Raw genomic sequence first — 26,125 nt, 5'->3', positions numbered from 1 at the left:
TTATAACATCTATAACACATTCCTGGTGGGAGCTGGAACACATTTTTTACAACTGCCCTACAGCAGGACTGAATATCTATTTGTCTGAAGGTTTTTTTCACTCTGTCCTTCTCCATGTTGTCTGTTTTCCCATGGTAGCAGAACCAAACCTTAATCCTCAAAGGATATGAGAACTGCGGACCAAAATGTTTTCCTGTCTCATGCAGGTCTCAGTTTGAGCTGACAAACACCCCAAAAATACCAGAAACACCTGGGGTGTTTACCCAGAGGTAAAGGGATTAATTGGAAAAAGCTGAGAGAGTTACAGCCCCCAGCTGTCAGCAACACACCTCATGCAAAGGATGGCTACAGAGGCTGGAAAGGATCAGTTGATCCCTTTTATAAGCAAAATGTCTCAGGCTGTTGGAATTCCTCACCTTTCCTGATGTTTCCTCAGCCTAAAACTGCACCTCTGGCCCTGCCTGTGGGCCACCCCCACCAACAGCTCTGGGACAATGGACTTGGGAAAGGCAGTGGTGGAAAGCAGACTGGTTTCCAGAGGATGGTGAACGTCTTAAAAACTGGCTGCCATTGAATACCCCAGAAATGGCCAGAAAAGAGATCGGTTTATCAGATGCTGCACCCTTGCAATTCCCCTGGCGTCACCTTACAAAGCATGTGGGGACTTTGCTGTGGGTCTGGGTTGTACTTTCCCCCCCTTATCCTTCCGTGCGCTACTCCCAGGTGTTCATGCACACCAGCAGCTCATGAAGTTACGTAAAACCTCCGCTGAAGTCTCTGCTTAACCAGGGGATAAAGGAGTAACAGCAACACACTTGGTGGAAAGCAGGGAGGGAGGCGTCCGTGGGAGGGTCCAAAGCAGCAGCTCAGCATTCCCCTACCCCTGTGAGCAGCTCTCCAACAGGCACCTGAAAAGTGATGCCTTTTCCTCAAATTATTGCTGTGAATCCTGGTACACCTGCAAGGGAATTTTCCCTGGGAAGTTTTATTCTCTGCTATCAAATGATATCAGTAACTCTCTGTGGAGCTCTTGACGGGGTATCCTTCCTTCTTGGACCAGAGTGAGAGAGCAGAGGAGGCTGCTGTTCTCCTAAGTTCTTTATTTCATAGTCTCATAGCTTTCTTGAAGGCAGAGTTTGAAGGGGTTACATGATAAAGGCAAGCAGCAACAGCAGGCAAAACCAGCTTCTTCTTCTTCTATATGCTCTATATGCTCCACATATTTTTTCTTACAGAATTGTGGATTGTATTTGCTAACTGACCAACATGATTAACACACAATTCTAGTTTTCCTTTTCTTAACCTATCCTGGTCTAATTCTAACAATCATAAGCCTTACACAAGTGTTACATAGGTATTACACAGATTTGCATATACAGTTTCTATCAGCTCTTATTGTTTACGTGAACACTCTATCTAAAAAATGTGAACAGTATAATTCTATCTGTATTTTGTCTAAAGTAAAGAATTCTGTGAAAAGGTAACACTGCTGCAGCAAGAATGGTGTTCAAGGTCTCTGCTACAGCTTTTTAATGCTTAAGGCACTTAGCATATATTTCTACTAAAAGTTAAAAATCTGTATTTCTGTTTCACGTTGGTGTGACTTCATGTATCTCAGCTTGTCCAAAGGTCTTAATTCAAGCCCTGTGCTTTGGCTTCCCTCTGGGCCTGGGTCCAGAGGAGCTTTCACTCCAACAATTCTCCACAAATAGCAAGCCAGACCAAAGCCTGGCATATAAAAAGTACATGAACAGATTATGTTTGAGGCAGCTCAGTAATTTACATATCTGGACACATGTGGGTTATGAAAGACTCAAACTTTGACACATTTAACACAGCCCCTTCAGGAAAGTGAGGAGAACATTCATTAGTCAGGGATTGCATGGGGCTCTCCGAGCTGACAAGCACCCATAAACCTGTAGATCTTGGTTGACACCTGCCTGCTCCCTCTAGCCTGGAACAGCACAACGGGGCCAACGCTGGTATTCCCCACACTTCTGTACCCCAAAATGGCAGAAAGTCAATATACTTATTGAACACTTGTTGATAAAAAGACAGGCCTTTGGAGCAGGGGGTTCCACTCCAGGACTTAAGGGCAAACTTGATTTTTAATCTGTATTTCTAAAAAGAGGGAAGTTACAAGTATTACTAAGTTAGAGGTTTGCATTTCTGAGTCCCAACAAAAATTCACATACAGCTGGCTTGAACAGTCTTACAGTAAGAGGAAGTCACTAGTTTCATACAAACTTAATTAAAAAAAAAAAATCAGATCACCAGCTAAAATAGAAGTAAATGAAGCTCATGCAGTTTACACTGTCCCCTCAGCTTGCACATGGGCTGCACCAGCAGCAGTTACAGACCCCAGCTGAAATGTAAACCAGCTTCCACAAAAGGCTACTGCAATTCTCTCCATGAGGTATTTCTGCATTAAAAAAAACATACTGAATAAATCAGAACTCCCTAAACTTGTACAAAATTTGTGTTCCTCAGCAGCTCACTTCCCCTAAAAACTATCACTCTGGTGCAGAGCTCAGTGGAGATGCAACACAGAAGGGAATTTTCATTTTTGGCAAAGTAAAGCTTTGTGGTTTGGATGGCTAAAATGTTTGCACAGAACCCTGAAGGACTGTCTCTGACACAGCAAGCTCATCACAAGATGCACTGCCAGGATGCCGCTGTGGCACACGCTTCCTTCCTCACAACTTTATGCTCAGTAGGCATCCAGTTAGGGCAATTTCAGGGCAACAGAATTCGGCATTTCAAAACATAACAAGGGGCAATTCCAAGAGAGGAGCAATTAGTTTATATATATGGTCTGCACTTTGCACATGAAGTATTTTATTCAACAGTAAAACATCCCCCTGTTCCCCATCCATGTGCAGGAAGCAGCAGGTGCTCCCACCAAGTGGATTTGGAAGGGGAACGCTTACAATGCTTTCAGAGCACACTTCATTCTTCAACACTGCAAACCAGGGCTTTTTAGCACATCCAGTGTTTCTGAAAACAGGACCTGAATCTAAGCACTGTGAATTATCAGCTTATTAAAGGAAGAAAAGAGCATGAAACCACACCAGTCACGTTGCCTTAGTAAAAGATACTCTGCAACAACCCCCAGTATCAAATGTTACAGAAATTTACCATGCCAAAGGAGAGGAACACACCCAGAAATCCCTCCCACAAAACCCACAAATGCAGGACAACAATGAACAATCTCAAATTATTTATTAGGAAAAGACAAAGTACTATTTCAACATTCGTACAGAACAAATGGTAATAAAACCAGGAACATAAACTGTAAAAAGTAGGCCCATGACAGAGGAGTTGGTTTATGACAAAGCAAATGAAATCCAAACTTCATTCATGCAAACAAGCAGTAAAGAATTATTTACAGTTTTTATGGGATGAATTACAGCATTGTCCATATTTGGGCCCAAATCAAATTACTCAGTGACATATTAAAGGGATCTAATCTGTACATTCAATAATGAGAATCTATAAAAAGAAAAATAATTTAAACAATTTACAAGAGCTGTATTACAGATGGCATAAAGGCATCATTTACAAGAGCTGTTTAACAGGTGACACAAAGGTATTCATGAGTAATTTATGATTAAAAATTTGTAGCACATATTTTTACATCACATCTTCAGTGTCTGAACAGTAAACAAGAAAGCAGAGACATACCATGAGTGCAATGTAATAGAATAAGGCAACTTAACCAAATAGCTCTTCGGAGAATTTCCATCCTACCAGGTTTACAACTTAACAGATCTGCCTGTCTGCTTTGCTAACTAAAACAAATACGTGAAGACAGCAACTGGTGACTACAAGGCCTGCAATATGACGAGACAGTAAACAGAAAATTAAATGCTTGTTTGTTAAAATGCCAAAACTCAAGAATGTAAAAGTGCAGGTTATCAAAAGCCCTCTATACCCTAACACAAACACATTAATTTTCATGTTCTAGGTGTTGTAATTTAATATGTCTCAAAATACTAATTCACTAGTCTTATAAACTCTTTCATAATGCACAATCTGAAACTAATGTACCTCCCTCCCAAAGCTTGTATTTACACTTTCTTAAATTGATGCCAGAAACGTGAATTGTGAAATGCCAGCAATTTATAGCAAAGATTAGCAACTGACACACTACATTCCAGTTCATTTTATAGGCAACACTAATTAGCACATTTAGATTTTAAAATTATTTTAAATGGGTATTTCTGGATTTTCAACAGCTTTCCTAAACACTTCAGTAGTGGCTGATTTAGTTGGAAGTTTTAGCAGAGAACAAATGCCAATTGTGTTCTACTTGACACTATTTGTGCAAACAGCTACAGTAACAAAACAAGATGAAGGATCACGTGGAAATCCAGCCATGAAAACTCATCTGTCTCCTAATGTACCACGGGAACATTATGGGCCTTACAGAAAGTAGCACAGGAAGCCACACCTGCCAATGACTTGCCACATTAACAAACACAGTCCACACAGTCAAAAAAACCAAACCCAAAAGGGGAACTTGAAATAAGGCCAAAAAGTATTGGCAAATGAGAAAATTTAAGTCTGTCAAAAGGACCAGGCCATAAATATTTTATTTACAATTTCTGTTCAGAATCTTTATTTTCAACAAACGATTTAGCACCAGCAGGAATATGCAAAGTAGCACTACTGTGTTCCCCAGGCAGGAGACCCTGAGGCCCAATCTTGCTCATTAGTTTAAAAGAATGATCTACTCAAGTAACTACAGAGTGAGCAGGAGTTGACACTCAGTTATGCAAACTGAGACTGCCCAAACATATTCCATTAGCACATTAATAATTACAAATACATTACAGTATCTTTTGAGATTTTTCAAAAGTGTGTTTTTAAGAATCCTTAATATTAATAAGCTTTCCATGTGTGAGATAAATGAAACTAATAAAACAGGCTTATTTGCAGACTTCTGTTAACCTTAGAGAATTACTAATTTCACCAGACTTGACAAAATAATGGCAATGTACTTTGGACTATATCAGTAAACCTTAAAAGAATGTATGCAGGAATTATTCTTCTACACTGTGAAAAAGAATTTTTTTAATCTCCAGTGGTCATGTCTGAGGACTAAATTCTCCCATTTTATCCACAATGATTGTGAAGCCCACCCCCTCTGACTGCCTTAATGGGAAATGAAGCAATTACTACACCCAAACAGAAACTGTGTCAGGTGTGTCCCCAGCTCTGCACTGGGACCTACAGGGCTTCCTAAACCACTTCCAACCTGACCCACAGATGCTTGTTCACTTTTTAACCTCAGCAAAGCTCTGTTACCTATTACATGGTTTTTAAGCCTACATAATCCATAAAAAGAATGTAGATAAGAAAAGGACAAGTGACAAGGCAAAGAATTAGGCTTGTTATGTGTATAACTAGAACTGGCCAGAACAAGCTCAACAGAACCACACTGACTTTCACCTCTATCATAAACTGAACTGTTTTCTCAGGATTCCAGTGATATCCAGAACATAAACAGTGAAATATTTATATTAATATTTAAAAACAGGTTGACTGCAAATTTATTTATTAATGAAAGTTAATAACTGGATATGAAAGACACCATTTAGTCTTTATCTAGCACAGATATACTCTAGATAAAAGACCCTTTAATTAGTTCCCAATGTTAAAACCCATTGTTATTCTGAAATATTTAGAAATGAGAAGTTATTTCAACTGATCTGGAAGCAGGTGTTTCCTGAAGACCTATATAGAGTACAGACAGAGTATTACAGCCCCTAAAGGCACCTTGCATCTGTACTACCAACTCAAGTGCAAGTAAGAATGTCACAGTACCAACTGAAGGAGCAGATGATCCATTAGGAGAAGCCAGAGCTTTTGATATACAGCTGAGAGTAAGTGGGACAATGTGGTCTCTCTTCTTTCCACCCTGTAACTCTCAATTACAAGCACCTGTTGGTAGAATCACACAGGTGCTTGAGAGAGGGAAAGGTCTTCCAGAAGGCAGGTTAGACACCTGAACACACTTTGGAAATCCTGAGCAAACTAAGACAAAGGGTGTATTGGAGCAGCTTCTCTCTGAACTCCTAAATGTATAGACTTCACTAAAAAGAATGAAAAATTGTTTGTATTTAAACCTCTGCTAGGTTCAGTAAAGAACACTGAGGATGTTTTAATTCCAGCCTGTTAAATATTCAAGATGTATTGTAGGAGTTCCCCTTTCATTCAAACTGCAATTACCCAAGTAGACTTAGAAAGGTCAAAGTGGTTAGGTTTAATAGCTTGGAATAACTTCACCTAAGATTGAACTTCTCCACCCAGAAATAAACACTACTTATCTCACTATAAACTTGCATGATTTTTAGGGAGATACTGATACAATAAAACTGTGCATAATATTAGAAAAGACCAAGCTGGAGGGATAAGACCAAGAAATGCAAAAGCATTACCCCAAGATTAAGGGCTATAGGGACAGGAAGCCAGAAACCTGATGATGTTTTCCTGGTATCTCTTGCTACACTGGATTAAAGGAATCATCTCCATGGCCAATAAAATGACCTTCCATTTCTCTGGTAAGTAATATTGGTTAGGAAACCCCATGGATAAAGTCCCACTACCATAAAATTGGCATTATATGAAAAAAATTAAAAGGCACTCACATGGCTGACTGAGCTGAAAGCAATTACACATTCAAAATGGGTCTTACATTTTACTTTGAAGAAGTATCACAGAACTTTCCTCTAGAGAAGTGGTTCCACTTGAGAAGACAACAGTAGTCCTGAGAAAACCCCAAATTTTCTCTACTGTAGTACATCACACTGAATCAATTCACCCTAAAGCTGCTTCAACCAGTTAGCTCTGAGGAAAAGAAATGGCAAGGGTAAAAGTAAAAACAGACAATCAGGAAAAAGCAACTTACTTCAGCGATTCATATAAAAGAAATTAACCTGTTTAGATGAGAACTTAGAAGAAAAGACTTTAAGGCTTATCTTGCAACTATTTGTGGTGCCTATCATTTCTCCTGGTGGCAGAGTCAATTTTTGGAGACTCTAATAACAAGTTCTAAGCTGACAGAAAATGAGATGAATCCAAAGATGTGGCTTAAATACAGGACCTCTGGGCTTTACAGTAGGGCTTGACAACTGCTGTGGTTGCTCTTGTAATGAAGTAACAATTATGCTGATAAAACTAGCAATAGGAAGCCAATTTTTTTAGAAGCCCAAGGGAAGTAAAACAGAGGTAGGGCATACTTTTTGATTCTCACAGTAGTTTCTATACAGTACAGCTATTCAAGAATTACTCCATTTGCTTATTTTGTAATTTTGTACAGTTTACTTTAAAAAGTGTCTGTCAGCTCACATCAACTTCAATTGGTTTAATTAACTATGGGTATTAGGTAATCATCTTCTATATGTGCTTTTGGTTAAATATACAAGTAGCTTTTAACTACTGCTTCAAGAGGACTCTCAGTATCACAAGTGAAGTGAAGTAGCAATAGACATGGTCAAAAGGAACTCTTTCTAATGGAGCTGTAGTACATGTCCTAAAGCACCCTTTGCAAGTAAAATATGCAGTTAGTTTGCAAATTTTCAGCAGGCTGCCAGAACACTCAGAAAATTAAGTTTTTACACAGTTTTATAACCAAATAAGGGTTACTTCTGACAGACAATCATAACTCAAAAGGAACAGTTTACAGCATTTATAAAGACATTCTATAAAAACTTATTTTCTGAAGTGCTCTGATTTAGCATTAGATCAGCTGAACTGTGAGTATAATTTTTAGTTGTTTATGTCTATAGTGAAACATCAAAGCAAGCACGATGGAAATGTACCACGTACCAGGAAAAGCAACAATAAATGGAACTGCATTTGTGATTAGCATTGCACTTAATGAGTTGCCTACTCTAAGGTACTGTACTCTTAAAGGACCACAGAAAATTTTAAAAGCAAAAACCTATGATGCTAGGGCTCTGAATTTTGAGAAAGAGAAGAATGAAAACAGCACAAGGGTTTCTAACACAAGGAGGGTGTATCTGTAAATACATCACAGCCATGCTGTGGAATACTCAAGCAATTAGTTTTAAAAACCTTAAACCCCAAGATATGAGTGTGTCTGAGTCTGGTTGCTCCTCATGCACTTACAGGAAATAAATTTAACATGAGAATATCATAAAATTGGGTAGCTCTTTAGTCCACAAAAACTTATACAGCTAATGACTGTATAGTAATCCTGTAAGTTTAAGATCTCATGCCCTGGCTTCAGGACTAAACTTATTGTAATAATTGCAACTGTCAATTTTAAAAGTTTACAGAAAACCCCAAAAATCAGTTCCAGAGTATGGACTTTATCCCAAGGCCACAATTTGATGAATGGTTCCATACTGCAAGTGCATTAAATATTGGTCCATTTGCTGCTGCAATACAAACTCTGATGCAGTCCTCAACTTCCAAAAACAAACTTCCAAATCCAAAAGTAAGCTAGCAACCTTACAACTTCAACACCTACTTGAATTCTGATTAACTCTTAAAAAATTACAGGGAAATCACAATTTCAAATCAGCAGGACGAGGCAAAAATTTTTCAAACCTCCACAGAAATAAGCCAAAGCATCAGAATTATGAGGTCCCATAATTAGTCTATTTTATAAGGATTTCTTCAATTCTCTCAGGCTTTATGGTACCTTTACAAACGATAATTCATGATGGCAGAACTTATGGGAAAAACAAACAAACAAACAAATCCAGAAGGCATTTTGGAAGTCATGTCCTCAAAAAATAAAAAAATTAAAAAATCTTCCCCCCAAAATCTGCCTTCGTTACTAAACTCTTTTCCAAATCCAAAGACAGAGGAATCTTCCCAAAATACCAGCTGAATCTTCAAATAAATTAAGGTGAGGTGAGTATCTTCATGAAACCTTCAAAATATCAACTCCTTAATCTGCTGCTTTGGCTGATTCTTTGTGTTTCTGTTCTTCCCACTGGCAATTAAAGCATTAATATTATTTCCATTACACATAAAAATAAAACAATTACTATGTTTACTGTGGGAAGCAATTGTCTACAGTTTCCTCATCTTGTCAACAGTACCTTGCTGTCTTTTGTTTTCTGTAAGTACACATAAAACTTGTGCTCACAGTAACAGTGTAACTAATGAAAATAATTTTTCAGTCATCAATTATATACAAAACTGATGGGCCTAAAGCCTTGGGAATAAACTTGCAATATTTGCATCCTGAGCACTTAAGGGTTTGGCATTCCTTTTTCTGGAATTTCTGGAAAGTTGTTTTCAGAGGATGTATTGCATATTAGAAGTTCACTACTGGCTACAACATACCAAAGAACATAAATAATAGCCACAAACAGTTCACTTGCCAATGCCCAACAGAGTGAAACTCCCTTCCTTACAACAGCAATACTCAGTAGCTTAATCACATCTTAGAAAGAATTACAGAAAATCAGCTATTTTCTTCTCCCTTCCCCAGATTTAATTCCCATCGACATAAACAAGTGTCATTCAGGTGGAAAATAGTTCAGTGTAGTGACATCTGGTATCTCAACTGAAATTTGGTAGCCCAAGCAGAGCACCAACAGCTCCAAAGTATCCCTGTTAAAAGAAGAAAAAAAAAACCAAGTTCAAGTAGGGTATTAAATTCTGCACTAATCACATTTTAGTGACAACAATCATCTGATGGACCAATGCTACAGAAAGAACACTATACACTTGAAATACGTAATATTTCATAGTAATTATTTAAGGCTTTGTGAAACAAACATTTATCCTTCTTATCTAGCATAACTTTAGGAGATTTCCTACCAAGCCTCACCATACACTGCAGGACTTCTAAGACAGGTATCAGTGACTCCTAAAGCATGGAAACCAGGTTTGGTTTCTTCTTCCTAGAGAAGCTGCACATTTTGCTTGCTAAAAAAACTTCAATACCCATAGCAACATTATTCCTAATGTACAAGTGAAAAATTTCTTGAACTATCCACACATCAATTTTTTGGACTGTCTACCTAGCTGCATACAAAGAACCACGTTCTCCTGTTGAATTACTTTTCCCCTGTGGAGTGAAATGCTCCCTCTCCCTATACCTAAGAAATATTCAAGTGTTTGGAACACACTCTTGAGCAAATGTAAGAGTTTAAAATTTACCCCAAAAAAATCTGAAGAGAGTAGAACTAACAAGGAACTGTTACTGTGGACATCAGAACAGATTGTCAGTCTTGGGATAAGCAATAAAGGAAAAAAGTTGTGAGAATCAACTGAAGGGAATAGATGTAATGCTGTAATATTTGCAGATCAAGAAACTGAGGACAAAAAATCCTAACCCACTGCCAAGAAGCTACAAGTCAGCAACTGTTGCACCTGTAATTAACACTGATTGCGCCTGTATTTTAACCAAAACAAGTCAGAGCTCTCAGAATTACACACTGATCTGGATGGCAGAAGCTGCACAAAAGCAAGTTATTCTCAAAGCATAAAATCACTATAACAGCACTGAGGGGTCTGTGGTGGAATGAAAACAGGCCTTGTCAAAGCAGTCTCAACTTTCAAGACATTGCTCAAGCTCAGCTGAGAACAATGGAAGTGTTTCAAAGGCCCAAGCTTTACATTTCTGCACTCTTTAAACACAATACTTACTGTTGTTTCCACCCAAACCCAAGAAAGACTGGTGACCCTTAGCACAGAGTTTAACATTTTCTTGTCCCTCTCCAAAGATCCACAGCATGAACTGAGATACCCCAAAGTCACTGAAGTACTTCCCTGGCAGAAAACTGTTCCCAGAGAACCAATTCAGCAAGACAAACCTCCTCTTATTTCTAATATTTACTGAGCACTTGGTGCCTCAGGATATCACATATGAGAGCTACTCAATACAGGCATTTCTGATTTATGGTGAAACAATACACACAGATAACTGAGCCACAGCATACCTCATGTTCTAGGAACAAGGCCTTCAGCTGGCCTTTTGACCAGTAATCCAGTGCATATGCAAGAAGCTTCATTGACAAAGTATTCACACGCAAGAAATTGCCAACAAACACAACCCTGTTTATTTTCTAAAGAAAAAAAAAAGAAAAACAGCAAAGGATTAAGTCTTTTCACTGTTTAACACAGCTTTGAAAAATTAAGCTATGAAAGATGAGACTGTCCTGAGCAAGGAAAAAACCACACAAACAAACAACCCACAATTAAAACATGGTTCCAAAATTTAAAACACAGCATACTTGGGGAAAAGGAAAAACAGTGCAATCCTTGAGAATTAAAGGACTTAATTTACAGACAAGCAGCATTTGTCTTTCAAACTAAGTGAGCATTTTCAGCAATTACACCAAAGAAAGAGCCCATCTAAAAGTGAAATTAAATGTAAGATACTTCTGTTTGGTAGAGAAGACTCAATGCCTTCATAGCCCTGTACAATGCTGCTTGATCCATTTGCAACAAGGCAGCACTGTAAAGAAGCCGAAGACAGTAAGACATGACAGATGCTCCTTTCATCTTCAGACCTCAATATACCTCAGCCTGACATTAGACTAAGAGCTGAATACTACAAGTGAGCTGTGAATTTTAATCAAGTCAAATGTAAAAAAGTGAAGATCATTTAATATTCCCCATTAACTGAAGTAAATCCAACATTAGGCAAAAACATTAAACACCGGTTAAACAACACGAGAGGAAGAACCAAAGAAAATGTAATTGTGTTAGTCCTTAGCACAGTGCTTAAGTAAGCACTTAATTACATTAAATCAATGATCATATCCAAGTCATTACAAAAACTAATATGACAATTCAACCTGTAGTCAAATGTCCAATATGCAACTGTTTTTTAACCATCTTGATTAGTTCCCAGTGAGGACAAAATTATGCTTTGTTAAGGCACAAAAACATAATTTTGTGCTACTGCAGGAAGTCAAAATAATTACATTCATTTTATCTTTATACATCAGTTCAATGTACTAGTTTGTGTATCCCTATTAACTGTTTCTTATGATCTGTAGTTATGTGACTCATTATGTGACATAGCTGGAATTAGACCAAAAACCTCTTGGAATAAAGCTAGTTTGTGCAGTTTACAAGTTCTGATTTGTTGTCATTTACTCCCATCCTTAAACACAAATTGCATACATTTGCCTAAGACATGTAGTATGTACTTTCAACTTCATCCTTATTTTAACTCTTCTGGTATTAAGCTTTGCTATAAAGCAAAAAGCTAAAATTAACTTAACACTCACAAAATTACCTTTCTTCTCCAAGACAGACATGACAGAACAACTGAGAATGAAACTGAGGGAGAAATTGCAATATTAAAACTAGAAAATATAATTAATCTGGCTCCTAAGCGAAAGGAGGGTTACTGCAGCTAACAGAGCTGTTGGTACTTCTGAGACAGTCACATCCCAAGATCTTAAGCAGAGCTCTAAATACAGTTACTCACAGTCTTCTCCAAGAAAGCTGTTACTAAACCTCATTTTATCCCAAGTTTGTTGATAATGAAGGAAGAAATCCCTGCTGCTCTGACACTCATGTCTTCTATGCCTAAATTCAGTATTCTTCCACAGCTTCATGGCTGTCCACACTAATACTGAAACTGAACACATACTGGTTCTTTTTTAAACTTTGAGAAATAGAAGATGGCAGGAAACCCTCTCTGTATCAACCAGCCAGATGAGAGGTGTCAAAGCAATTTTTAAGTTTCAAGAACTAGAAAAAATTAAAAATAATGCTTAACTAGAAACAAGGCTTTCAACAGGCTTTGATCAGAGAATAGCTTCAGCTTGGAGAAGCTGCTGGAGGCCATCCTGCTCAAAGCAGGACTTTCAGCAACTTAATATTGCAGTTGCTCAAGTCACGTATTTTGAAACTTCCAAAGACAGAGTCCACAGTTTGTCTCTGGGTCCATGTTTGAGGGCTGGGTGCATTCCCTAGCTGACCTTGCCTTGGCAGGGGAGTTGGACCAGATGATCTCCAGGACTCCTTTGCAGCTCTAACTGTTCTGTGGTTAAAGTCCTAGGAATTGCTTCAGAATATATTGATGCCCTCTGGAGAAGTGGGACAAGGATATCTTTGCCAATGGGGAGGGTACCTGATGAGGAACTTTGTTACGGAATAGAGCCCAAAGCCCGCAGGTAAGTGAGGGAGCAGGGGAGCACAGGATGTTGTGATGAAGGACTTGAAGTCCCCTTGCTAAAACAGGGTGACCATAGGCACAACTCAAAGCTACTACATGAATTTCATTTCATCTGAGAATGTATTAAAAGATTTAGAGTATACACCATTTTAGCAGTCATTTCATGGGAAGACAAATAACACAGCTGTAGCTAGATCATTTCCTTGTCAGAAGTTTTTACCTCATTTACTGCGCACATCCGCGCAATAGACCCAATATTATTGGTGATGGTGACCAATATGGCTCTTGCAAGATCTTCTTTACTGACAGACTCCCTCTTCTCTTTGTAGATCATATTCCCAAAACTAGAACAGGAGAAATGGCCATTAATTACAAAGTGATTCATGTGCATTTGAAGTAATTTCAGAACGGATGTTTTTATGTTGTACAGAACCTATGTCTCATGTTTGCTCTTTGAGGAACTCCCTTTCTAAGTCTGTATTAAATACAGCAATTTGACACTACATCTGTATTTATTCCTTCACAGGAAATAGTCAATTTTGTTACAGTAACAGCCCCCCAATAAAATACTTTTGCTCAGATTGGACTTCCATGAAGAACCACCTACAGTAAAATGGTCTTATTCTTCAGACAAGACTACTCTGCAGATCTAGTCACTGTGAATTAAGTCACTGCCTAACTCTGACTGGTGAATCCTCCTCTTCTCATGCTTGCCTCCTCACAAGTATCTATCCATTCTTCTATTCTCAAAGTAGAAGAAAACCAGAGATGAATTGAAAGGTTTTATGATGGAATACAACCTTCTGAAACAAAATAACACAGCTGACAGAATGCAATTTAGGTTGCACAAATGAAGAGTTCTGGATCAGAAGGGCACTTCCCATACTATGCACAGCACAAAAGAGAAGACAAGAATCCATAGCTAAGTGTGATATTTTACCATCAAGGACTCTGTGCCAGATATAAATCAGTCTGGAGAGCAAGAACCTTGATTATTCTAAAACTCAAAAAGCCATTAAAGCTCTCAAGGATCCTAAAAAGTAAATGAGAACAGAAAGTACCAACTTAAAGCAAGTTAAAACATACTGACTAAAGTGTAAAGTTCACACATATTAAAACCTCTCAGCACATGGGCTCTTCAAGAGGCTTGGACTTAGGTGGCTGGAGAGGGAGAACAATTAAGTTGCCATGAATTATGACTCTCTATTAAATAAAAGCAAAGATTTAATGAACACTCCTATGTACATATTAGTTTTGCTTGCAGAGTTTATTTTTCTTATCTTTCGTAAGAGTAGTGAAGCTGCAAGCATCATCAATAATATTCCCCAACGGAAATAATATGTGCAGCTGTGACAAAAGTCCTCTGTCATTGACAATGACATTCATTCTCATGGTGCAAACTGTTTGTGTTCAACAGCCCTCATCAATGAGAAAAGTAGTTAAACATTACACCAGACGTCTGTAGTAACAACCATGTTTCCAAAACAATTAGGAATTGCTCCACTGTAAGAGCAACACAAAAGCCATCTCCTACTCACCTTCCCTCTACACAATGGCTCTACTAAAATATCCTAGGAAATCAAAAAGAAATTGGGACTTTTTTCCCCTCTCTTGTACTGGTTTTGACTGGGACAAAGTTCATTTTCTTCCTAGTAGCTGTATGCTGGTTTTAGCTGGAATAGTTAAATTCTCTTCATTGCAGCCACTATGGGGCTGTGTTTTGGATTTGTGCTGGAAACTGTTGATAACACAGGGATGTTTTTATTATTGCTGAGCAGGGCTTGCACACAGTCAAGGCCTTTTCTGCTCCTCACCCCACCCCAGCAGCAGGCAAAATGGAGCTGCACAAGGAGTTGGGAGGGGACCATCCTGCTCTCTTCCATTTCTGTCCTGTTAAACACTCTTTATCTCAACCCACCAATTTTATTTTTTCCTCCCAGTTCTCTCCCCCATCTCGCTGGAGGGAGTGACTGAGAGGCTGTGTGGTGTTTAGCTGCCTGCTGGGTTACACCACACCACCTCTGCACTGTGTTCCTGCTGCTCCTGCGATCACCTTGCGATCACCTCTGACTCACACAAAGCTGTGCATGAAATACCACAGGAGGTTTCTTCAATCTCTACCTAGCAGGCACCTGCACGTGGCTTTAAACCTCCAGGAAAGCTGAGGAGACATACTTTTAGGATAAAAATGTAACTTGACTACAATAAAACCTTGCATAAAAGCAGTTCTCTCTGTATGAAGTGTTTAAGTCTTGTTTTTGAAGCTCCATACCCACAAAAGAACCCACAAAGAGCCTCCCGCTTACCTGGATGCTACAGCCCATCCTGGTAAGCCAAATCTTTCATAGTCTCCTCCATAAATATCCCGAACCAGCTTGTCAGCATGTGTGCTGTCTCCTTTGGATGCCATTTCCAGAGCTTCTTCAAAACTTTCACAGCCCGTCAACAAACTGCATAACCCAAGAAAGGTCCCTCCACCTAGACTAAGGACAGAGAAAACCAGTTGCTTTTAAACAGCATTTCCTCACATAAAAGATCCATATGTCATTGCCTCATAGAGTAACAACGCCAACGTAGGTTTTTAAATTACCTTGTTCCAGTTACTCTTTTATAGTTGTCTTTGGAATGGACTGATAAAATACTGACTCCTGAACCAATGTTAACAACCAGCAATGGGTATGGATCATCCAGGTTAAAAGGCATCTTTTGGCATCTCTCGGGATCTGAGGCATTTTCAAAATAGTAGCACTCTGCCTGGCCATTGAAGCTGACAGAGTCTATGTACAATAAGCCTTTGACAAGGCAGTCAAGCTCATCCAGTTTGTGCAGCTGGAGGTTTCCAATCTGTGTTAAGAAAGAAAAAAAAGACTGTGGCAACATGCTCTAACATTGCACAAATGTGCTACAAATTTATGACTATTATTTGTACTGCCCAACTTTAAGAAGTTATCTCACATGACTAATGCAGGAATTTCAATGCCACTAAAAAGCCAACAAAGAATTCAGAGCTAAATTCTGAATACACAAACTAGCAAGTTAATCTGAGTGTAAATCCAGATCCGACCTGAAGCAAGAAGAGAGAAGCAGTGTAAGTATCTGCTTTACTAAGCTCAAAGATAACTTCTGAGATACTAAGACATTACTCCATTGAAAAATTAACAACATTTTTCATCAATTTAGATCAATAAAAAGGTCATCGAATACCCTAGAGGCCCTGCTGAGTGTCATCTTGGTGGAACTCACATCTGCACATCTTTTCAAGGTTTGTGGGGTTCCTCCCACATCTTACAAGTCAAAACAGTAATTTCTAAGATATCAGCACATAAAAAGCTCAATTTCATTGTACTAACTATCCTTGCAACTTTATTAACACTCCAAGGATCATAGGAAAACCACAGGTCAGCGATTCTGTGGGGCTTAAGGCTCACTACAGTTCTTCCATAGTTCTGCACGTGATATTTAAACCGCCATTCTCTCATAAAGCAGAAGGACAATTAACAGGTGCTGTGGATTCCAGGAAGGCTGTAACTTCCCACCATGCTTAATACAACTCATAATGAAAAGTATTAGAGCTTCCCACAGTTTTTCAAAATACAGATTATTTTAACCCATCACCAGCAATGCTTTCAGCATCAGCTGCAGGCAGAGGCAAGCCAGGCTACCTACTGTGCGAAAGTCTTCCTCGAACTTGTACGCGCCACCGCCGGTGGCACAGAGCACCGTGTGTAGTGTTGAGAAGTTTTTATTTCTTCCCATTTGGATAAAGGTAGGCAAATCATGAGTTGGGAACCGAATAAAGTGCAAGTTTCCTCTTCGAGCAAAAATCGTTAAGTCTTTCAGCTCCAGGTGGACATCCCGAATGCCAGTGGATCCGTAGGCTACATTGGAAGTCAGGTATTTGCGGATGCTCTTCAGGCTTTCAACTTCCTCCTGCTCCTCCTCTGCAGTGATGTCAATAGGTTCAAAATAGGCAAGTTTGACCAACGTTCCCCCAATGTCCATGCCAAACCATGGGAAAGCTGTGAAGATACAACAATTAGCCATTAGGTCTGTTGAAGAGCAAAAGCCATACATGAAGCTTAAGACTGAACCAGGGCTGTACTTTTCAACATGACAGACATTAGCAACAAACCTGACAGGAGAAAAGAATTAGCACTCATTTCAGTTACATGACCTTAAATATCTCTTGTCACAGGTAAAAATGGAAAAATGAGCAACTCTACACATTTAAATGCTATAACATGCTTAGAAAGCTGAACTAAAAATTCTCCAAGCTGTATCATATCTTTCAGACCCACTCATAAACAAAATTCAACCACTTTTTTTTTATTGAGAACACAGGATTAAAATAACCTTTGCATCTAAAATAACAGCTCTGACGTAGTTCAGCACAAAGACTGCAGCACACACTTGAAGAAAGCAGGTTACACATTACAGCTGACAACAGGGGCAGGACAGATACTCCTCCTCTAACAGTCCCTCACATAACATGGCTGTTGAGAGGAAAGCTTTAATTTATTTGCATGCACTTTAAAAATTGACACAGCTAAGATGTCCAATTTCTATCCCTTGAAGTTAAAGGGATAACAAAATGTCCTATTAAGAAGTGCACACAAAAGAGAAAATTAGTATTACTGAATTTAGGTTCAGTTTTTTGGGGTTTTTTTTCCCTTTTTTTTGGTACCTTGGCTAGGAAAGGAGAATTTCTGTACTACAAAATAACAACACTAAAGCACAAGTGCTTTGCTTTGTCCCTTATGTGGGATGACTGCAGTTCCTAAAGGGGATTTTATGGTCCATGACATGCAGGACCATAATCTGAATATGCCTCTATCAATAAATATTCCTAACTATGTGGAGTTAAACAGATACTCAGCGCCCTACTGCAAAGACAACATCTTCAACTGAGAGCTGTCCCACTGTCAGTTCCCAGAAACAGTATTTAAAACTTAAAAATTAAGTTTAAGAAAGATCTTGGATATCCAGCTGGGAAGCTCACGTGTTTATTTCCTAATTGACACTATAACTTGCTTGGTTTTGCTTCCTCTTTTTCTTTTCTTTTTTAGCATTCCAATTTATTTCTTCAGATGTAATTCGTATCTTACAGAAGCATGAAATTCAGGAACAAAACCACAAATATGTTAATATGCTTCTCACGAGCAAGATGCAATTACACTGTATTTACATTACCAGTGGGATCTATCCTTGAGAAGAATGACCTACCAAAATATTTTAATGTATTTAGGCAAGGCTGGCTCTGTGTCAGTTCATTTATGAGTGCTAAAGTTAAGAAGAAAAGAAACTTCAATGATGCCTCAACTTTCAGAAATGGGTGTCAATAGAATATTGTCAGATATTAACAAAAAAATTTAGTTGGTTATCTCACTGATCTTGAAAAACTAAATTTAAATACAAAGGTAAATTCTGTGACATAATCTAGCTTGAAGTGGAAATGAAGGCGTTCTATAAACCTGGTATCTTTTCCATAAAGCTGAGGGCTAAGCATAAAGACACAAATGAATTGACTTTGCTGCTGCATGCCTGACTTCTTCACCCTGAGACTATGGACATTAAGAAAATTTGTCATCTTACTGTCTGACCACAATTAGCTGAGGATTTATTAAGTGACCTCACCAAGTTTCAACATCTTGCCATGAATGATGTCACGAGAACAAAACTGAAGAAGGGAAGTTGATTCACCCAGCAGACCAGACCATGTCTGTAGGAGTCAATCCAACCCATGCAGAATTCACCTAGGGCACAGCAACCCAAGTACTACCCGGATTCTTCCTGTTCAGTAGACCTAGTAAGTAACGACAATCTCGTCCTCCAAAAGAGGAAAGAAGGGGAAACAGCTGAAAGTTCATGTGATGAGTTTAAGGATGATGTGGTGCATGTCATGCCTCTTTGTCAGAAGATCCACTGCATCCCATGTTAAATGATCCAAAAAGCTTTTGCAAATACAGCATTAGTCACGCCTCTGTAAGTCTTAAGGTTTATGGATCTCGTATACCAAGTAAAAAACAAGAACAGTTGAACTGTAAGTTTATTCCATAATTTAAATGGGAACACATTTTATGCTAAAAAATGGGATCACGCTGTAAAAGATCAGTTTTCTGGGTTGACTGAGTGATCTTAACAGCCATTTACAGATTTTGAAACTGAAGAAACAAGCCAGTTTTCACCTTTGTGACAAATCCCAGGAAGTTTTATATTTTTCTATTGAAAATTTGTCAAGATTTGGCTGGCAAGTACATTGCTCAAGTTTCATTTGCAAGGTGGAGGAGTTTTGACAAGCAACTGGGCCCACGTATGGTTAACCTAGTCCTTATACCAGCAAGAAGGTGTTACACAAGGATTCTTGGGGATGCAAGCCACTCCTGATTGATTTATATTGATTTTGTTACAGGTACAGCCAGGAAAATGAAAGCCATTTTGTTTTCCAAACACAGAAGGGGACCCACATACACACGTGGATAGTATATGGTAAAGGCACAATCAGTTGGCATTGATAGAAATACATTCAAATTCAGTAGAATCAGTGTAACTGTTCATGGACACAACATGGAAACCTCATAAACCCTCCTCTTACTGCTGCAGGTTTACTTAGGGTAGATCCTGGCTCAGGAGCCATCCTATCTGGATGCAGGGATACATCAATGACTCTATAAAAGGTATTTTTATACTTGTATTTGTGGGTCATGCTTCTCTGAGAGACTTAGGAGAATGCCAGCAGCACAACCTTTTGAAAAAATATCCCCAGACACCAGCTTGATCCTTTCAGCAGTCACAGTTACAGAAACGTATCTGGATGAGACCAATACCAATTACACAACCTTCTTTTCAAGCTTATAGGTCTGCAGATACTAGGTTTGAAGACTTGCACAACTGTAACCATCATTCCACAGCTTCATAAGGAGTCAAGTCCCCTGCACTAAAACGGGACTTTTTTTCCACAGCTCTATGGGGATTAGATCATTAAAAGATTTTTTTCAGCTTTTCCTCTTTATTGTTATTCCCAGGAAGAGCCCACAAAAAGCAATGCACAGCTCAGAAATATTCCTTGCTGAGAATGTAACTCCTATTCACAGAAGAAATCCAGGGCTCAACTATTCAAAGTTCAGCTCCTCTCTGCAGTGGTCAGCAACAATTTGAAAAAAGGAAAAGTAAGAATTCCAGCTTTTTACTTAACAAGCCCAACTGCCTTGCGCAAACTACATAAAACTCTTTCAAAAACACACATTCTGCTTTTAGGAAGTCAGGCCAGGCTCTATTTAAGAATACACAAAATACAGATCCTTACTATCCAAGAAGAGACAGATACGTGAAGTAGAACACTAACTGGGAAGTCAAAACCCATATGGTGTTTAATGTGATACTTCACACCAAATTTAACTGTCTCCAGGACAGCAAGAAGAGTACCAAAATGTACAACCTCCTTAATTACAAACCCAGATTTTCTTTCACTCCCCAGCTCTGCCAGGAGCCACTGTGGTCCCTACCTAGACACAGCAGCCAGGAACCCTTGCAATAAAGCAACAGATTGCTCTGTACATGCTGTGAAGACAGCTTTGAGGGGCAACCTGCTCAGAATTCAAAAAACCATGATCGTTAAAAGGACTCCCTAGAACTGCTTCCTGCAATTAGAAAAGCACTTCCCGCAAGGGAAGAGTGCTGTGGTCACACAATGATGTAGCAGTTCTGCTGAGTAAGAAAACCCATGCTGGTGGCTGTTGCATGTTATTTAAACCCTAATAATCTTTAGAGATACACAGGGAAGCCTCATTCTCTTGTGTCTGCACTTCTCAAGTTCACGCTGTGCAGAGTCACTGGCAGCAATCTTAAGGTTACTTATATCTTACAATATAAGGTCATTATATGCCAAAGGATATTAATTACGGTACATGTCTTTTTAGTGGCAACGCAAGCACAAAGGTTGAAGTGTCTTCCTTTTCCACGTGTTCTGCAGGGGACCTTCGAAGCTTTCCACCCAGACCACACACTTGCATTTTGATTTTGCACACCCATTCTGGATCCAAAGCTGCAGGAAGTACACACTCAAAGACTTAACTACTCCCCCCTTATTCAGTCAAGCCTAAGATTCCTCTGTTACATGTTCTGTTTGTATTTAGCTTTTAAAAACTGAGAAACAGATGCCTGTCAACCTCTTTCCTATGAATGTAATGACATATTTGAAACACAAACACCTTTGAAATACTTCCCTCTCCCTGTAAGATAAAGTAACACTCTGGGTCAGCCCTGTATAAACTAACACGAACCAACCTTCAAAGAAGACTAGCTAACTCCTAACTCAAGCTGGGAGCTTGGCACCATGGGGAAAAAAAAATAAATTCACAACTGTCAGAGACAGCAAAAAACAGCCTAACACATTTTGTGTCATCTCTGTAAGAAAGCTTATGCATTATTAAGACATAAGACTGTTGCACTCCAAGTACAAACATGGCTTGGGAAACGACTGTCGAAGGGTGCTAAAGCTCATGATTCTATACAGCCTTAAAACACAAAAAAGGAAAATGATCATGAAAGCCACAAAAATTTAAGCTTACTTCTGCCAGCACTGCAACAGTTCTTTGTGAAAGTATGCAGTATCATCAGTTCTGATGCCCAAAACTTACCTATTTCAGCTCACTATGTAGCCTTTGATCACAAAACTAACCTTGATCCCATTCTTATCTGAATACTGACAAGGCAAACGACTATTTAAAGGTTCTACTGAACTATTACACAGTGTTTATAAACACATAAACTAAATGCCTCTTGCACTTTCTCCAAATTAATTTTCTTCTCTGCAAGTGCACCCATTCTTTACTTCCAGCATTTCCCTAAAACATCAGCATCAGCATCAAACATCAGCGAAGTAAAACCTGAGGGCAAACTCTTAACAGCTAAATCGGCTGGGGGGCTAAGGCAGCTAATGTGAGGAATGGGACAAGTTAAGAGAAAACACACCAAAGCTTGTTGAACTGCTAAATTAAAGGGGATTAACCTGAGGGCTGGGCAGCAGAATGCCTTTGCTATGCCCATGAACACCAATCTACACAGCCTAGGAGCCTCTACAGAGCAAAAGTGCACTTAAGTATCCTTAGTCCTTGCAACACTGGAGACTTTCTCTCCTTAACAAGTTGTGTAACAGGTTTTTGATTCAAATATCCCAAGTCCAGCTCAAAATACATTTGGGCTGGACAGAATTAACATGCAAATTAAATGTATCTGACACGCCCTGGCACATCCTCCCATTTTCCTTGTGGGAAAACTCCATCATGCTCTGCAAACTCCCACTCAGCCACCTCTTATCACGCTCCAGAACAGCCCTGTTCACAGTGGGAGGACAGGTGGTAATGGGCAATTACCATAACTGCTCTTCATGGGCTTTATCACTTCTACAAGTGCGTACCATGTAAAGCTTAATACAAGACAAAATATCGCTGCTTTCAGCTTCTCCCTCCTTGCTCATTCTGGTAATTTTGTTGACATTTCAGCAGCAGTCTCTTTGGGGATAGGTGTTATTACAGTGAGATACAGAATGCAGAGGCACAACTTAACACGTAAGAGATGCACTGTGTATAACACTTTTAGTATACACTGTTCCTGGCAGTATTAATCCATTATTAGAAATATATTTTTCAACTGCAATCAAGTGAGAGCCTTGAACATCTGCTATGGGCTAATAATCAGCTTTCAAGGACTAATAAGAAAATGCTAGGATACCAAAAATCTACGCAGCAAATTCCATGGAAAAAAAAAAATCCATCTATTTATAAGGGATTCTCCATCAATCTAAATGGATTTTTAATCAATTTTACTATACTAATCCTCCATGTGACCGCAATGATTATATGCGTCCATAGAACCCCACTGGAAAAAATAAACTTGAGATTTTAATCTTTCCTTTATACTGATGCAGGATTTTGCAAATCTCTGAAATGTACATTCATGTATTAGTGTGTCTCAATTCATCTCAAGGAAAACACAGGCCTTTGTTCTCAAACTATTTTCAATTAACAGTCAAAAGGAACAAACTGCAAAAAGTAACATACACAAGTATATTAAATGCTCAAAGTCTTTGCCTTTCCTTCAGCACTCTGTTGCACTCCAGAGCCAAGAGGAAGGGCTCCAACTCCTCTGGAGAGCACAGCACGCTGGCACCTCGCCTTCCCCCGCCAACACGTACAGCTCTCTCTGAATGAGTTCCTGCTCTCTTCCCTTTGGGCAGATCCCACACAGCAGCAGTTCTGCAAGACTCACTGCTCTCACATTTATCATCTCAACCCACAAATAACCTTTGGAAATTTCCTTGAAAATTGCCAGCCATTCTTCCCCATGGGCATTTTCTCAGAAGAGCTATCATTCAACTGCTGCTTGGAAGGTTCCTCTGGAGGTCATCTGGTCTGACCTCTCAGTTACACCAGCAGGAAAACTGCCAGTACGAGATGAGGTCAGCTACAGCTTTGTCCAGTCAACACTTTGAGTCCTCAGAAGTTTTTCAAGAATCCTCCAAGAATGGAGACTCCACAACCTCTCCAGCTTCCACTGCTACACTAACTTAGTACAAGGTTTTCCTAGTTTGAATTGATGAGATACTCCTTTAAAATGCCTGACTCCTCTCATCACCAGCAGCTGAGATTTAAATGGCTCTTTACTAGCCTCTTTTAAGACAGCCAATCTCAGAAGCTGTGTTCCATAAATTCTGCTGCATTTCTCACAGTTTTTACTCCAACAAATTAGTGACAGCATTAGTCAGGTGAAGATCTGGAAGGGAGGACCACACAAGCATGTCTAGGCAGTGTATCCACATCAGGGACTCTGAACTGGTTTGGTGTCTCCATTTTACCCTCACCTCTCTCATGCCAGTCACTGCAATCAGGCCTTCCTTCCTGATGCTAAACATCACAGATAAAAGTACAGGCAGACTAAAGCAATCTGCTCAATTCTACTTTGCAGGTTCTTAAGTAACAATTATCCATTTTTCCCCAGAATCACATTTGGCTGCATCACAGATGATTAGGTACTCACTTGGTCTAAGGAACGTACACTCAGCAGTTGTGTTGAAAAGTGTCTGCAAGTGTCTTAGCCAAATAATTTGTAAACAGTCTAAAAGTGGTATTGAGCCCAACTCAGCTTTCATGTCAACATGAGCATTTAAGCCAAACTGACAGCAGTATCTGGGTACCAGAGACCCTGAACATCAATTTCCATCGTCATTACTTCTGTGGATCTGCTCCTCTTCAAACATTCAGCTGCTCTCTCAGTGTGACTAACCAGGAGCAGAAATCTGCAGATTGAGTCTAAAGTTCACTGCCTAAGAAACTCTATGCTATTATCTTTTAAAAAGTCACCAGCTCCAAAGTATGTTCAAGAGTCAAGAAGAAATAAACAATGCAGTTTGACACTATTCTTCCCCTCCTGCTTATGCAGATCCAACTGTTTCTAATTCCCATCATGAAACCAACACCGAAGTTCAAATTCAAGAACTGGAAATGTGCAACTACAACTGTAGCATATTTGAGCAGTTAAAACTTCTTGAAAACATTTGCACTGTTATTTAGCCATGGGGCTTAAATCCACCACTAAAGAAACAAAGCTTTGAGGTCCAGCAGAGATAGTCCTGAAATCAGCAGGTTTCTGCAGTAGGAGCAGCCATAGTCTCACATTTGAATTATCAAACCGCTATAACGTTTTACAGACAGCTACTGCTGTCTTGGTAACATTTCTTAATATTATACCAGGGGAAAAGAATGCTCCCTGAACTCTACTCTTCATAAACATCATTACAAACATCAGCAATTTCCACACGCTGGCACTAACAGGAGGTGATGGTTAATTGTGTGCTACAAGATGCATATTTAGGGTTTCCCCAACAGACCACAAGAAACAACGTACTTTCAAAGCCTTTACGGCTATTTCTAGAGCTATGCTAATACTTCCTGTCTTAAATATGTGCTTGGTGGCCTTCTTCTTTTTAGGCTGCTCAAAAACCAAAAAAATACATTTAAATCATTGACTTTCCATATCCATAGTTGTATGCTGTTCATTAGCCAGGCATGCCATATGAACAACACTAGGCCTAGAAATTTGGGACTAGCTATCTTTGCTATACAGTAACCCACCCAGAAAGTAAGTCTTTAAGTATGATGACAAAGATGCTAAACTCAGTGGAGCAATACCTGCATCCCTTTCAGCTAAAGCACACCTGTATGAGCTTGGCAGGTGTGTTGACTTGCACAGCTGTGCATGTTATGCTGAGAGCACATCACCTGCATGTAGATTAACCGTACTCAATCCAAATCTCTCTTCCCAAGAGGCAGCTGTAATCTTAAAACATTGTTTATATTCACCTGAGTCTGAACCGTGTTTGCGCTCTCCAAAACAAACATGGCACTCCAGAATAATACATAGTAAGAAATATTATTATAGCTATGATTATTAAAGGGGAGCATTCAGCGTATTTTAATGGAAGACTTATATCCAAACATTAGTAAATATTCTAAAAAAAATTAGAACTTGATTAGCTCTTAAAAACCAAAACTGTAGCAACTGCAGCCACCTGTGCAGGTGTTCAGCACACTGGTTAAGTGCCATCTTCATCAAACACAGCACCCAACCCCAAGAAACTGATTATATCACTTTCCGACGCCAGCACTGAGGATCACCTGAACCCCAACACCTCCCTCAGAGGGACGCACAGGAGCGAGACGCGTCTCTGCGGGCATCTCCCGGATCCATGGATGGGCACCGCCCGCCGCGCAGCCCCGCGCCCCCTCCCCCGGCCCGGCCTTACACGGCTTCTTGGCATCCTTGATCTTCATGGCGCTGCGGCGGCGGCCCGGCTCGCTGCCGGCCGGGGCGGGTCTCCTGCCGCTCGCCTGATGGGGCGGGCAGCGGCGGCGGCGGCTCCGCGGGGCTGGGCCTCGCTCTCCTGATGCTCCTCGCCCGCCGGGCGCCCGCCTCCCGGGGAGCGGCGCTGGCCGCGCCCGCCGC

General features: G+C 39.7%; 1 protein-coding gene across 2 annotated transcripts; it reads right to left on the bottom strand.

The window, feature by feature from the left end:
• Nucleotides 1-3,205: 3,205 nt before the first annotated feature.
• PANK3 (pantothenate kinase 3) lies at nucleotides 3,206-26,062 on the bottom strand. 2 transcript variants are annotated; one of them, XM_042025384.1, is made up of 7 exons: nucleotides 25,926-26,062; nucleotides 16,793-17,145; nucleotides 15,717-15,970; nucleotides 15,433-15,609; nucleotides 13,347-13,470; nucleotides 10,932-11,057; nucleotides 3,206-9,597 (listed from the first exon to the last, which is right to left on the bottom strand). In XM_042025384.1, the coding sequence occupies exons 1-7, from the start codon at nucleotides 25,951-25,953 to the stop codon at nucleotides 9,547-9,549; spliced, it is 1,113 nt and encodes a 370-aa protein (XP_041881318.1). In that variant the 5' UTR covers nucleotides 25,954-26,062; the 3' UTR covers nucleotides 3,206-9,546. The 2 variants fall into 2 exon arrangements, with proteins under 2 accessions (XP_041881318.1, XP_041881317.1); XM_042025383.1 differs by lacking the exon at nucleotides 25,926-26,062 and adding an exon at nucleotides 25,831-25,885.
• Between the last annotated feature and the right edge of the window lie 63 nt (nucleotides 26,063-26,125).

This window comes from Corvus kubaryi, unplaced genomic scaffold (assembly GCF_017639235.1).
Source record: "Corvus kubaryi isolate FWS band 111438036 unplaced genomic scaffold, C.kubaryi_AGA036_p1.0 37270, whole genome shotgun sequence".
Taxonomy (NCBI): domain Eukaryota; kingdom Metazoa; phylum Chordata; class Aves; order Passeriformes; family Corvidae; genus Corvus; species Corvus kubaryi.
This window is presented reverse-complemented; position numbering and strand designations above follow the sequence as displayed.

What these genes read in the sequence shown, in the direction of transcription:
- PANK3 (XM_042025383.1), bottom strand. Translation starts at nt 25,870, where the DNA reads ATGGATCCGGGAGATGCCCGCAGAGACGCGTCTCGCTCCT. An exon ending in TCGAGGAAGACTTTCGCACA is followed by an intron (nt 15,971 to 16,792) that starts GTAGGTAGCCTG and finishes TTCTTAACACAG; the next exon opens with ATTGGAAACCTCCAGCTGCA. An exon ending in GGATGGGCTGTAGCATCCAG is followed by an intron (nt 13,471 to 15,432) that starts GTAAGCGGGAGG and finishes CTCCTGTTCTAG; the next exon opens with TTTTGGGAATATGATCTACA.